General features: G+C 45.5%; 1 protein-coding gene across 2 annotated transcripts in view; it reads left to right on the top strand.

The window, feature by feature from the left end:
• The window catches only part of LPIN2 (lipin 2), an 86904-nt gene extending 73945 nt beyond the window's left edge, over nucleotides 1–12959 (top strand). For both annotated transcript variants that reach the window (XM_034995887.1, XM_034995886.1), the window contains exons 10-20: nucleotides 1585–1678; nucleotides 2078–2147; nucleotides 2918–3007; nucleotides 3779–3861; nucleotides 4918–5062; nucleotides 6012–6160; nucleotides 6715–6801; nucleotides 7965–8117; nucleotides 8511–8625; nucleotides 9264–9367; nucleotides 9691–12959. In XM_034995887.1, coding sequence (XP_034851778.1) covers nucleotides 1585–1678; nucleotides 2078–2147; nucleotides 2918–3007; nucleotides 3779–3861; nucleotides 4918–5062; nucleotides 6012–6160; nucleotides 6715–6801; nucleotides 7965–8117; nucleotides 8511–8625; nucleotides 9264–9367; nucleotides 9691–9835 — 1235 coding nt within the window. In that variant the 3' untranslated portion in view covers nucleotides 9836–12959. The remainder of the gene's footprint in view (nucleotides 1–1584; nucleotides 1679–2077; nucleotides 2148–2917; nucleotides 3008–3778; nucleotides 3862–4917; nucleotides 5063–6011; nucleotides 6161–6714; nucleotides 6802–7964; nucleotides 8118–8510; nucleotides 8626–9263; nucleotides 9368–9690) is intronic.
• The last annotated feature ends 1597 nt before the right edge of the window (nucleotides 12960–14556 follow it).

Raw genomic sequence — 14556 nt, 5'->3', positions numbered from 1 at the left:
AAATTAATTGTCCATTGAGGAAATAGTCCTTCTAGTAAGAAGAAGAAGGGGTTACTTTCTGTCTCAGTCTTGAGACTTGGCCCCGGAAAGTACCGTTGCTCCAGAGAAAGGAAGGATCTTTAGCGGAGCCAATTCAGATGACTCGGGTAGGTCAAGCAGTCGTGTGTATCTTTCCCAAGTTCTTTGGCCTTTCTGGCTTTGCCTTCCTTTGTAACCTAAATTCTTCATATTTTCTCAGTTTGGCTGGTGGCCCCTGATTGATTTTCCTCTAATGAAAGATTTTCCTTCCACAACTTCTCTCCCCCCTCAGAGCAGCTGAAGTCCTGTGTTTGGCAGACTGGCTGCCCTGAGCGTTACAATTGTGCTTTGCTGAATCTTTCTCTTTTTAAAGGTCACAGGGCGGGGGCACCTGGGTGGCTCAGTCGTTAAGCGTCTGCCTTTGGCTCAGGTCATGATCCCAGGGTCCTAGGATGGAGCCCCACATCAGGCTCCCTGCTCGGCAGGAAGCCTGCCTCTCCCTCTCCCGCTCCCCCTGCTTGTGTTCCCTCTCTCGCTGTGTCTCTCTCTGTCAGATAAATAAAACCTTTAAAAGAAATAAAGGTCACAGGGCGCTCATTATGCCTCTTTCTTCTCCATCTCTTAATTCTATTTGTTTTATTATTTGCAAGAAATTAAGAGTCTGTTATGGCCAATAGCTCTTAATCCTCATAAGCCTTCACTTTAAAAATTATAGGTAGGGGGTGGAATGGAAAACACAGTTACATAAACTATAAGATTTACACTTAATAAACCCAGATTTTTTTTATTGGAGGAGGCAGAAATGGCAAGTAAAAGTAATATACACATCACCAGGAGGAAGAATCCTGGTGAGAAAATTCTCTGTTAGCCTAGATCTACTAGAGTGCAAGTTTAGGAACAGAGCACACAGATTCATGCAGAATCCTCATTCATTTCTCTAGAACTTTGGGATTCATTTCTTGACAGACCCTAAACTAAATTCTGATGTGTGTTTTTTAGTTTTTTTTTCCTCCAAGCAATTGTAAAATGTTTTGTTTTTCTAATGTAGCATGCACTTAAAGATGTAAGATCCCCATGAATATTCCCTAGTTACACAGTTGCCTGCTAGTAAAGTTTGTCTGTGTTAAGAATGAAACTGCAGTTTTCATTAGTTCAAGAGAGTGTGTGTATGCACACGTGTCTTCCTCTCTTTCTCTCTCCTCTCCCCCTCCGCCGCCCCCCGCCCCCGCCACATCTGTAATCTATTTTCCTGAAAGTCTCTGGCATATCCCTCCTATGTTTCTTTTGTTGTTGTTGTGGTTTTGTGGGTTTTTTTGTGGCTTTTTGTTTTTTTTAACTGCAGGAGGAGTGGTGGAAGAGGGGAAGGATAGAAAAAGGAGAAGTGTTCCTTCTTGTCCTGGATAAAAAAAAATGTGTCTGATACTTTGCTTTTGATGAATGTAAAAAAGGGGTTTTTTTTAAAGGACTCATTTTATCCTATAGTTCCTTCAACATAGAGTTGTGATAATCTCATTTAGGAATTTATGTAATCTCTAACCAAAGGATCATTATTATTTTACATTGCAGAAAAATTCATGGAGCATATCATTACTTATCATGAATTTGCAGAAAACCCTGGGCTTATAGACAATCCTAACCTTGTAATACGGATATATAACCGGTAAATACTCCTGCTTTTGTAATTGTTAAATACTCTTGCAGAGTTTTTTTCAGAGTGCTCTTTTTAACTGTTACAGTTTTCTTGCCATAAAATGTGCCATCTCCTATAAATGGACTAGTAACTTTGAAGTGAAAGAGAAGCCTCAGCCTTATTTTTCAATCAAGTGTTGAAATATATCTTAGATATTTTACTGGATCTCTGCTCAGAGAAGTTTGGCTTGAAGCAAAGGTCATTCATGTGACAAAAAATTTAGCTGATCATCTCGTCACTGAAAAGAATAAGGAATTTTACGTTGTTTCTACGCCCATCCTCTTTTCTCTCTCCCTCCCTATCTTCCCCTTTTCTCTCTCACTCTCTTCCTTCTCTGTGTAATGGTTTTGCACAATTTTTATTCCACAGTTACTATAACTGGGCTTTGGCTGCTCCCATGATCCTTAGCTTGCAAGTATTCCAGAAGAGTCTGCCAAAGGTGAGATGATCCACCATTTCGTTTCCTTTTTAAAACTATCTATAGCATAAGATATTTAGAAACATCCATATGTGCATATTTCTAAACTGGGTACTATTCAGAGTTTTGTTTAAAATTAATATTAGAGAAGATCTAAAGAGTTCTTTGTGCCCACTCAAATTATCTTATGCCCAAAATCTAGGAAATTTGCTGGGCTGCCATATCTTTGTCATTTTTCTTAGGTATTTATACTGGTTTCTGACTGGGTATAAATGTTGAGAGATTTTATTGTTAGCTAAATACAGAATGAAAAAAAAAATTCCTCATTAATATGGAAAGAAGCAGCAAGAAGAAGATGATGTGGCCACCAGAAGTGTGACATCAGTGTGATTGGGTCAGATTATGGCTAATAAGTCTATTATGTAAAACCTGAAAGTTCTAAATCTGTCTATCAGCCTAGTTGGTCTTCAGAACTCATAAGAACATGTTTTCCAAGGGTAAAGAAATGAGAGCAGCTCACCTGGCAGCACCCCCCCACCCCCCGCCACCCGCCTGCTCCTCTATAGCCAGACCACCCAGTCTCCTACCACAGACCCGCCACAAAGCTGCACCATCACAAAAGAGGACTGCCTGCCTTTCGGAGGTGTTACAGACTCTAGAGGACTTGGGGAGGTGTGGAGAATGTTGCTCACATTCCATGATAAGGCACCATCCTACAGGCTGATGGTAGAAAGTAGTTGGGTCTTTATGACAGACAGATGGCTAGACTGACCCAAGTTGATCATTTCCAGGCCACAGTCGAGTCCTGGGTCAAAGATAAGATGCCAAAGAAGTCTGGTCGCTGGTGGTTTTGGCGTAAGAGGGAAAGCATGACAAAACAGGTAACTGACCTGGAGGAGGTAATTTGTTCCATGGGCTGAAAAGAAGTGATTCTTTGATTTATTCAAAAAACCTTTTTGCCAAGCATAAGAAAGTCAGTTTGGACTATATAATACTCTGTTACAATAGTTAAGAGTCCCCATTTTTGAACAGTGAGATGTGGAGGTACCATGCTAGACGCTTTATTTTACCCTCACCTTCACTGTAGCCCGGCAGTACAGATGTCTGAGCTCCCACTTTACAGGCAAAGAAACTGGGGCGCAGAGAGGTGAAGTCGCTTCACCCAGCGCACACAACTGGAGAGGGATGGAGCTAGGGTTTGGCCGAGAGTCCAGCTCCAAAGCCTGTGTGTTTCCGCTTTGCTCACCACATTACCTTCCAGACAGAAACAAGAGCTTGTTCTCCTCCCAAGGAGGAGATGGCGGTGGCAGTGGCATCAGTGACTTGCATTCTGTAGTACCGGTGTCCCTGGCACAGACTAATGAGTGTGGGCCTGTCGAATTCTATTCTGTGACTTGAAATAGTGCCCTTTTAAAATTTTAAAATTTTCACTTGGGGCTGACAGCTTTTTGCATAGCAGCATGTGACTTCTGTCTCAGATTTCTGTCCTTTGGCTCAAAGTAGAGAAAGTCTATTTCTTAAGCATTTTTAAGTTGTGGATTCAGAAAACCATTTTGCTCACTCCTGGAGAGGGCAGCTGAGACATTTTTACCTGTCAGTCAGTCGCTGGGAGGGAAAAATTGCACATTGCCGTTATTCTCTTGTTGTTTTAGCTGCCAGAGGCCAAGGAAGGGAGATCTGATGTGCCGCCGACCAGTGACCTGGCATCGAGTGCTAAGGAGCCAGCCAGTGGCAGGTGGGGCGCCCTGTCTTTCCTCTGGGCTCGCAGGACTTGGGCTATTTAGCCGTTGTATTCAAATTGATTTTGACAGTTTAATTTCTAGTCAGAAATCTCTTTCTCTTATGGACAACCATGACAGTAAGTGGCTTGTTGGTGCATAACTTCTGCTTTTCTAAAAAGGATAACCAGCTCAGAGGAGTAAATATACCCATCACTGCTTTATAAATGTCTTGCTCCCATCCTGGAGCCATGGAATCAGATGCCTGCGAAATGGAGGCCTCTGGGAAGGGATCTTGAGGAGCCTTAAGATGTGCTGTCCCTGGCCCCTGCTCCCTGGCTTCCTGTCAGGCGCAAAAGGGAGATGCAGAAGAGTTTAAAGATGCACCTGACTGGCTCAGTTAGTAGAGCACGTGAGTCTCAATCTCAGGGTCATGAGTTCCAGCCCCCGCACCCCACTGTTGGGATATACAGATTGCTTAAAATTAAATTTAAAAAAAAAATTCCAAAATTGGTGTGGGTCCATTTCATTTCTTAGAAGAAGTAGCACCCCTCTGGATATTTGGTTTGGCTGGCCCTGAAAGAAGGTGCCACCATGCATCCTGTTCTCGTTCCTGCTGTTCTTGTACTTCACCAACCAGATTCTTTCCTTTTCCCACTCCAGCTCTTTAATTCAGTAGTTGGTCTAAGCCTGAGCATTCATTTTCTTGCTCTTTGCCCTCTTTTGTTAAAGGGGTTATATCAAATCTTTTTTATTCTTAAAATCTGTGTAAGCAGTTACATTTCTTGCATCTTTTGAAACATCCATATCTTTTCAACAAGAGTCAGTAGACCTAGTAGCATTCACTGGTCATAGCAGAAGATAATCAGTCATGGCCAGACTGTCACTGTTGGCTAGTCATGAGAGCGAGGAGGAGGATGGCCTTCTCACTTCATGATAGGAATACTCAGGAAACAGAGGAAACAACTCTTCCAATCCCTAGAATGGATTTAGGATCTCTTCTTGATCCTAAATGAAAAGCTCTTAGAAAAATGCCCTGCTGCCTCTTGAGTAACTGGATTGCTGTTGAATAGGCCGGCTGAGGATGACTCATCGAGTGATGAGGGGTCACAGGAGCTCGAAGAGTCCATCAAAGTGGACCCTGTTCCCACAGAGCCCCCAAGCCATGCCGGCACAACCTCATATAAGAAGTCTCTTCGACTCTCTTCGGACCAGATTGTGAGTCGTGTGTGATCCGTATGGATCCAGTCAGCTTATTTTAGTAACTGTTTAATTAGCCATGCTTCCTCTTCTGTCCATGCTATCCCAACCCCTGCACACAGGACACTGTGTGTGCTCATGTAAATGCTCACACACAGTAGGACAGCGTCTCCCTCCCTGGGGATCACCTGGGGAACTTGGGACGTGGACCCCAGACCTCCCACATCAATTTCTAGGAATGAGCCAAGGGATCTGTATTTTTAACCTGTTTCCCAGATGAATCTTGCCCAGCCAGCCCATCACTGGGCCATACACTGTCCTTTAGGAGCCACAGAGAAATTGCCTTTTCTTATTTAGGTGCAGTTTCCTCTTTCCTGTTCGTTTCCCACCCCTTTTCCCCTGTTTTCAGTTTGAAATGGTCTTGCTGTGCCCTAGGGTATGGAGGAAGAGCAGAGACGTTTGGTTTCTTGGGGGAATCAGAAAAATCTCTTAGAATTCCAGAACATCATTCAGGCAGTGGCTCCCTCAGCTTCTTGTAAGCAAGCTCTGCATGTGGTGCTGGGCTGGGTGCATGCCAGCGCAACAGAAACCATCCTGCCTTGAGCTGAGGCCCTGAAACACTGGTGGTGATTTTGTAAATATTCAGACTCTGGTTGTAAACTCTGTTTTCAGCTGATTTTTTTTTCCTTTTTATTATTACAATAATCATATTTATGTATTTCTTTCCTATACATCCCCCTACACACACACACACACACACTATACATTTACTCACACACACACACACCTATATTTTAGAGATTAAGATCCTTTTTCGCTTAACATTATATCTTAGCAATCTCTCAATGACTACATGTTATTGGAAACTAACTTTTACTTGTTGCATGTAATTCCATCAAAGTGATATACCGTTATTTTCAAAATTATCCTTCTATGATTTTCTTTATTCTCTTACTTTTTATAAAAGGCAAAACTGAAGCTCCAAGATGGCCCAAATGATGTTGTGTTTAGTATTACAACCCAGTATCAAGGTACCTGCCGTTGTGCAGGAACCATTTACCTGTGGAACTGGAATGACAAGGTCATCATTTCTGATATTGATGGAACGATAACCAAGTAAGCACGGGCCCATGATGGGCAGCAGCAGGCAAGGTGCAGGCCGCTCTGCAATGGGGGGTGGGATCAGGGGGGTCCCTCCTTGGCCTCCATCAGGAAGTTTTTAAAACTCTCTGCACTGAGACTTGCATGCTAAGGTCACACGTGGTCACACACAGGGTCATTCTGTGGATGGAGAAGATGGGTGGAGGCATACAAATTAACATAGAAGATAACTTTTGGAAAGCTTTAGTTATTTGGTCTCCAAGTTCTGGCATTAAAATTTTAAAAAGTAAGAAGGTGTTGCGATTAGGGAGGAAAAAAAGAGGATGTGTGGTTGTAAATTATCTCTGAAAATGAACATTTGGCTTCTACTTTCAGAAGTTCCGTGGTGGGTGGGTGTGCACGGGACTGCCTCGCTGTGGCACAAGCCGTGACAAAGTTGCCCTCGTAGATTAGATTGTCCTCCGACCCTGCCTCTATCGGATGGTTTTTAGCAGCTGGTATTTAAATAGGAAAACACTTGGCCTTGTGTGCTTTGTTCCTGTTACCATTTCCTATTTCTGCCCTTTCAGGTCTGATGCTTTAGGGCAGATTCTTCCACAGCTGGGTAAAGACTGGACTCATCAGGGTATAGCAAAGCTCTACCATTCCATCAACGAGTAGGTATCCCATCCCACTTGTCCACGTGCTCGAGTAGCCTCACACGAAGAAAAGCGTCAGCCACCGTTTGTGGAACATGAGCTGTGTGCTAATCATTGTGTTACATGTCTCAGCCGTCTCCTCTCCGCTGCACAATGCTCAGAGTTGTAGGCGCTACCTGTATCTATAGTTCTAGCTATCTGGGGGAGGTGGGGGGGGTGCTTCGCTTTAATTTAACAGGAGAGCCAATTTTCATTTTTGGTTTATTAGTCGGGGTTTTTTTAATCTGATTTCAATGAGTAGGTAATGCATGCATGCATGGGGGAAGTATTTCACTCATGTGGTCCTCTCTTTTGGGGCAACAGAGAAAACAGCGATCTGGCCTTTGTGGACTATAATGTATATGAGTTAAGATTGATTTGAAGACTCAGTGTCTTAAGCATTAGTTGAGAATGCCATAATAGGGAAATTTTATGTCTGTTACCCAGGTGTGATTTTGCTCCTTGTCTTACAGAGTGGTTTGCATTCTACAAATTGTCTTTATAAATAAGATCCTTTGCATCTTTCCTTTATGGCAGATAATTTAAAGATAGTCCAAGATTTTTGTTCTATAATCTGACTTTCATGGACTAGATGCTGAAGATATATCAATACTTGTAAATTTAGCAAATGCCTAGTTGCATATATCTCTATTTTTCTCCATGGTGTTTTCCATGGAAAATTGAGATCCTTATAATCCTAACTGCTGTCCTTATTAAATTCAGGAATTTGATTTTCACAATAAATGAAAGGAACTGTATTTGAATCTTTTTTTAAAAAAAAATTTATTATGTTATGTTAGTCACCATACAATACATCATGATGTATTTGAATCGTTTAAAAGAATAGTGCTGCTTTGGGGCACCTGGATGGTTCAGTCAGTTGGGCATCTGCCTTCAGTTCAGGTCATGATCCCAGGGTCCTGGGATCGAGCCCCGCATCGGGCTCCCTGCTCAGCGGGGAGCGTACTTCTCCCTCTCCCTCTGCCCCTCCACCTGCTTGTGCATGTAGGCCTTCTCTCTCTCTCAAGTAAATAAGTAAATAAAATCTTTAAAAAATAAAATGAAATGTCAAAAAAAAAAGTTTTTTTTTTTTTTTAACTTTGGCCAAAGAATGTTTTTAAGTAGGACATGTTCTCTTTCAGGAACGGCTACAAGTTTCTGTACTGCTCCGCTCGTGCCATCGGCATGGCTGACATGACCCGAGGCTACCTGCACTGGGTCAATGACAAGGGCACAATCTTACCTCGGGGACCTCTGATGTTGTCCCCCAGCAGCTTGTTCTCTGCCTTCCACAGGTGCCTCTCCTGCGCACGCTTGCGTGCCCACTCACACTGGGGGAAGGTGTCTGATTGGTGGGGAGGTTGGAAGTCAAACTCATTGTAAGGGTTTGTATGTGATTCCAAGCTTCTGCATCTCTTGGTTCTTGGGCTCCCCGAGAGCATTTTAACTCTGAACTCACCCAGTCTGTGTCAGACATCCAAAAAAGTCAAGCTGTCAAGTTTTCTCCTTCCCTCAACCCCTCACTCAGAATCTTAGTCTTTCTTGACTGATACAGAAGGGGAAAGAGAGATACCAGTTATAAAAGATTTTCAGAAATGATTGTGAGAACTAAAGTATTTTCAGGACCACACACCAGGGAAAATTACCATTTCGAATTTGGTCATTGTATTTGTATTTTTTTTGCCCAGGGAAGTGATAGAAAAGAAGCCAGAGAAGTTCAAAATTGAGTGTCTAAATGATATCAAGAATCTCTTTGCCCCATCTAAGCAGCCCTTCTATGCTGCCTTTGGAAACCGTCCGAATGTAAGTGTCTCCTCTGGGCTGCACATTCAGATGTGGTGGGTAAAATTCAGAGGAGTGTATTTTTTAGGGTACAGCCACATCATGATTCTCAAACCAGTTGTATAAGCAAAATGAATGTTCTGCTGAATGGGTTTTCATTATCTCTATTCTAAATTTCTGCAGTTGGGGAGGTCCTGTAGGTGGACATCTGCCCTAGAGTTTTGGTGTATGAGAAAGGGCACTTTGTTTCTGTGGCTTTGATTCCATCTCCTCAGGTAGTTGTGACTCCTAAGTGCTTCTAAGCCATGTCCTTGGATCCACCGCAGAGAGCACTCAGCCTTCCCTGATGCTTCCCAGCCTTTCCGCACACAGACGGGGCCTCTGGTTCTAGGCACACAGGGGCTGTTGCTCTCTGGCCTCTGGCAGGCAGTGCGGCCCCAGGTGCCCAGGGTTCTGACTCTAGTGGCCTTGGGTTTGGCTCCCCTCTTCAGTTCGGGTTTGTCTAGAGCTCAGCTTCAGGGGCAGAGCTGCATTGCGCCAGCTCCACTTGTTGTCGTACACCATCTCCTGCTTGTGCGATTCTTCTGGCTCACGAGGAACCAGAGAAGCATCTCAGTGTCTTCTCTCGTAATCACCGTATTTAATGTTTTCTTGTCCAGGATGTCTATGCTTACACACAAGTGGGAGTTCCAGACTGCAGAATATTCACTGTGAACCCCAAGGGTGAATTAATACAAGAAAGGACCAAAGGAAACAAGTCCTCGTAAGTGTGTTCTTGTTTCTCAGCCCACTGCCCACAGCCAGGGGTGAAGCTGGGGACAGAGTCTGAGGATCAGGCCCCCCTTGAAATAGCAGAACTGCATCTGCCTTTTGGAGGCTTTCCTCTTTGCTTGGGTGTTTTCTTCTCTGTAATAGCATCTGTACCAGGATCGCCGATGATCCTGGACTTCTAAGAGGAGGGCTGTGCCCCAGGAAGGGATGGACGCCTTGCTCTGAGGCCTCTCAGTAGCTTCACAGCGCATAGTCCTGGGCTCTGACATCACTTCAGGGTGACCGTTTGTGCTGTTCTTCCCCAACCTCTTCTAGGTACCACAGACTGAGCGAGCTCGTGGAGCACGTGTTCCCGCTTCTCAACAAGGAACAGAATTCCGCCTTTCCCTGCCCGGAGTTCAGCTCCTTCTGCTACTGGCGAGACCCGATCCCCCAAGTGGACCTGGACGACCTGGCATGAAGCAGCACCTCCCAGGGAGGTCCTCAGGCACTCGCCTCACAGCAAGGGAAGGTGACCAGCACTTCTGCTGGACAGAGGCCACTGGGCTACGCTCCAAGCCACAGGTGCAGGACAAGACACGTGTTGACAGCCAGGCACCAGCAGGCACCGGGAGAGCTCCTGGCACCGGAACCGTTGTCCTCCTTCCCCTTCTCGGGCCTGGCAGGGTTGCCACTCAGAGCCCTGGGCAGGTGGGGAGCTCGGACCTGCGGTTGGAGGCCTGGGCTCCTATCACTGGTCGTCCTCATACACGCGCTGTGTCAAGTGTGTGCTGGTGCTCCTTTAATTGAATAATTTAAAAGAAAAAAAAAAGCTAAATAAGAGGGGACCAAAACATGTATAAAGTAAAGTGTTAAAATTTCCACTGGGCAGTTGAGAGTGTTTCTCTCTAAAACCAGGTATTTCTTTAGGGGATCAGGGTCCACTGAGCTGCTACAGGTCCAGTTAGTGATGTTGGTTCAAACCACGTGTGCATGTTTCTTCCGTGGGCTCTTCCTTCCATGCCACCATGAAACAGGATGCCTGCTCAGTGGGCTGCTCCAGGCAGGGGCCCGGGCCATTGACCCCAGCCCCGCAGACGTGGGCTTCTGGGGAAGAAAAGCCCCTTAGATCATCACGTTCTTGTCTTGGACCCAGTCAGGCAGACAGGTCTTGCTGGATGAGCTTGGTGCCCATAAGAAGAGTACTAACGGTGGGAGTTGATTGGACGACAAGCAACAGTTCTGTTTTCAGGGAGGCCTTAGAAATGCAGATATGTACTTGTGCGGGGTCCTGGAAGAGTCCTTTCCTCTGTCCCTCTGCCTGCAGCTTAGTCTCCTAGCCTGGTTGTAATGAGTCACGGTGGTCCAAGCAGACAGCCCCAGGGGAGGGTCTGCCCTGTGAGCCCCTCCAGAACTGAGAGCCTGGGTGTTGACGGTCACCTCGGGGTTAGAATCCAGAGGACTGTCCGAGAGGAGGCTTCCACACGCACACAGGCCTCAGCTGGGAGGGAAGCAGTCAGCCGGGTCCCAGAGCAGAGAGCGGGAGCTGTGGATCCAGGCGCCCGCTGGGGGCCGCTTCCGTGCCCACCTCCGCTTGCCCGGGACTTGCACTGCGGTGCTCTCCTCGCTCTCCTTGTAGTTTGCCCTGCCCAAGTAATACCTAAGGTGGAGAAATGGGGGTGGTTATTTTTCTAGATTGGAGAGTTGGCAGTCCCTTTAGTTTGGCCATTTCTCCGTGTGCTGTTGGGTGTGGAGACTGTGGTAGAGCCCCCCGAAGGCAGCTCTCAGTGGCAGAACGTGGAGGCGCATGCTCCCAGAGGACCAGCACGTGCTTCTTCCAATGCAAACCTTCCCCCCCTTCAATAGTGCAAGGACTAATCATTTAAAGAGTTTATTTATGTACAGTAGGTTAGGCAAACTAGGTTATGTTTCTGGGAGATCTTGCCCAGTTAGTGACTTAACAATCCTGGTAGAGCAGCGGTGCAGCTGGTGGCCTCCGAGATGCCGCCCGTGTGTCCTCTCCACGCTTGTTTTCCAGGAGGGACATGAGCTTTCTGCACTGAACCTGAGCTTACTAGGGCTTCTCTGCACACATGCGGTACCGGAAATCTTCTCAACCTTCTGTAGTCCTCTTTAGGTTGTCTTTTAAAGAGTTTTTTGATTAGACAGTTCCTTTTCCTTGATAAGCTCTTCTCTGTGGACATATGGGCCTCGTGAAGGTCTGACCCAGGAGCCCGGGTCTCCCAGCCCTGTGCCGACAGTGGCTGGTCCCTCTGTCCCAGTGTCCGTAAGCACTAGACTTTGTCGTTCTGTTGCTGCAGATTGATCCAGTGGGTATTATATTCGCTAATTAACGTGAATCTTTTTCCTTATTTGAAGGAGTCCTTCTTGCTGAAAGTGGATGATTACTCTCACTATAGTGTTATGGAAGTATTAAGTTTGTGCTGAAACCCGTTGCCATTTGGTACAAATGACATTTGTTCTTTCTGTGAAAGAGTTACTCTCGAGTGTGTTTGTACACAGACCCTTCTAATGGTGAGCTAATGAAGAAGCGTTAGCCCCGTGTTGCTTTCGGTGGTGGGCGAGGTCACGGGGTGATCGCAAGCAGATTGGGCTTTTTGAAGTCATTCTCTCGGATATTCCACTGGTGCAATGGCATTGGCCCCTTTCCCTCTCTCCAGTTCAACCTGACTTGAGTATTTGCCTTGATACCCACGTGCTGAAGCTTGTCTGGCTGTGGTGTCGGCATCTGTGTCCCTGGCAGGCGTGAGGAAGGGCACGTGTGGGCCCGGAGCATGCACACTTAGCCCCCGTGTGTGAGGACTGTTTGCTGTGCTTAAAACCATCTGCATAGTTTTCAACTGGAAAAAGAAAAAACTTGTGTGATGTACTAAAATGAAAGCTGCTAACAGTCACAGGGAGAACAGCTGAGGAACAACAACTAGCTAAATGCCCAGAAAGTGCCTGTGCCCGTAGGAGTGCACGTGGCCCTTCGGGACGATGTTCTTGAAGGTGCAGGCAAGACCTTTAAAGATAAGTAGAAAGTAAATGCTTTCTCCTTTTGCTAGTTGGTGAAAACAAACTCTTCCAGGGAATTTTAGCATCTTTTAATGTATCCTATTTACTCTGGGAAGCCTTGTTTTCCTGTTTTAGAACATGCTGTGTTTAATGAAACCGGTTAAAAATTGAGTTTTTGTTTAAGTGCTTTTTCCAGGTGAAAACTACTTTTTTGGTTTGTTTTGAAGGTAAGAAAGGGAGGGGGGAAACTTCGTTGTTTTAATAATTACATTTAGTCTATGATGAAGTATTTGATTATTAGCAATTCCACTAATAAGTTTTAAGTTGTCAGAAATTAATTGTAAACATCAGTACAGTACTCTCAGTCATGGCAAAGACCGTTATCCTAAGATAAATGGCTCCTATTTTGGTGCAGTGTCTGATGTTCAAAACAAGATGTTACAACAATAAACAATGTAAACTGAATGCATTTGACTCCTTCCTTCAGAGGACATTTAAACCATATTCTCTGTACTCTTGCCAGGAATTGATAATTTCCATAAATTAGCATTTTGATCTTTGCTGACACTTAAATTCATCTACAGAAAGGACTTCTTTTTGGTGCTTATTTTTATAAAACCTGACTCCAAAAGTGAGGCTACACCCACAGGAACCAACCTCTCTTGCTTTGTAGGTTCAGCCAGAGAATGATTCATTCATACATATGTAATTTCTGGTGTGTTCTCACTGGCATCCTCTAGGCTGGGTTCCCCTCAGCCCGTGAGGGGTACCCCCAGCAGGCCTGCTCAGAGCCTTTGCCACCCCACCTTTCATTAAACCTTCCCTCCGGGTGAGTACTACTAAGCAGTTCTGAGGTTTTCATCAGCCTAGGAGAGTCAAAGTGATCTTGGATCAAAAAGCACACCCCACATACTATTTAAATGAGTATCTTCTCATCCCCTCAGACTGCTGGGCTCTACCAGATGCAGCATATGCTGGACATGAATCCCAAAGCCCTCCTTGAGAGCCTACCTTCAAGTATGGGAAAGCTTGTCATGTCCTTCTGCTTCGCCTTGATGTGAGCACAGGGTGAGGGGACCGGGGGTCTTTGGGGTATACGTAGGGAATAGAAAGGACACACTCAGAGGGACATTGACTGGAAGGAGCTGGCTTCCAGTGCTTGGGGGTGGAGCAGTAAGGGCTCATCCCTGCAGCTTATAAGAGTGGAGTCTGCCTTTTTCCTTTCCTTGATAGGACAGTGTAGGGGAAGAAGGAAACGTTCAGAAACTGGGTGCATGTGTATGTGAAGGCATGTTGTAGATCTTCAAGCATGGATTGGGTCTGTCCCTCTGATGACAAACACTCCTTTCAAACCAGTTGTGAGAAACCACTACGTACACCCGTGTCCCCTCACCCTGTGCTCACGTCAAGGCGAAGCAGAAGGACATGAAACCACAGGAAAGATGATAGGGCCACTGAGGAAAGCTCGATTAATGCGCTACCATGGAAATAATTGCCAGTGCGGTGTGCATTGATTTGCATTGTTTAATGCTGGTGTTGTTTTGTTGTTCATCATTTAAATGAGTCCTTTTGCTAATGTTACATGTGGGGGAGAAGAAATGTCCCAGTCCTGTCTGTGCATTAGTGCCCTGACCTTTTTCTCAGCAACAGTGTCTTTGAGAAGTTGTGTCCTGGGCGGGTTCCATACGCCTGACTTGCAGGCACATAGCTTATAGGCATGTGGTGGACCCCTGGAAGGGACTGCTCCAGAACTCCTGGAGTCCTGAGCTCAGCTGACCTTGCGTTCTCTCTCTACGAAGGATGGCCTTTCCCTTTTGAAAGATGCCATCTTCTGAAGGAGCCCTGATCTAGCTTTCATTCTGTTTTATCTTGAAGTAAACGCAGGAGCTGCTGTAATTAGACTTAGTTTACCTTACCAATCTTGGATACACAGAGCTGAAATTCACCTTTTTCAGTAAAGGAGGGTGCACTGAGAGAGGAGGACCAAACTTCACTCAGTGCTCTAGAGAACCATCCAGAGAGCAGAAAGAATAGTCACTGTCTCCCTTCCCTGGCCCCTGCCTTTCTGGCTGTTGAGCATTTGTCCCCTTTGGCACTGAGTAAGGTCTTTATAGGGAGTGTGAGGGCTAAAGTAGGTACATGTGCCAACTGGGTTTTCCTGAAAATGTTCCACTGCATTGGGGT

The sequence above is a fragment of the Mirounga leonina genome, unplaced genomic scaffold, assembly GCF_011800145.1.
Source record: "Mirounga leonina isolate KUSES-001 unplaced genomic scaffold, KU_Mleo_1.0 Mir_93, whole genome shotgun sequence".
Classification (NCBI taxonomy): Eukaryota; Metazoa; Chordata; class Mammalia; order Carnivora; family Phocidae; genus Mirounga; species Mirounga leonina.
Note: the sequence above shows the minus strand (reverse complement) of the source record. Positions and strands in the feature narration are given on the sequence as shown.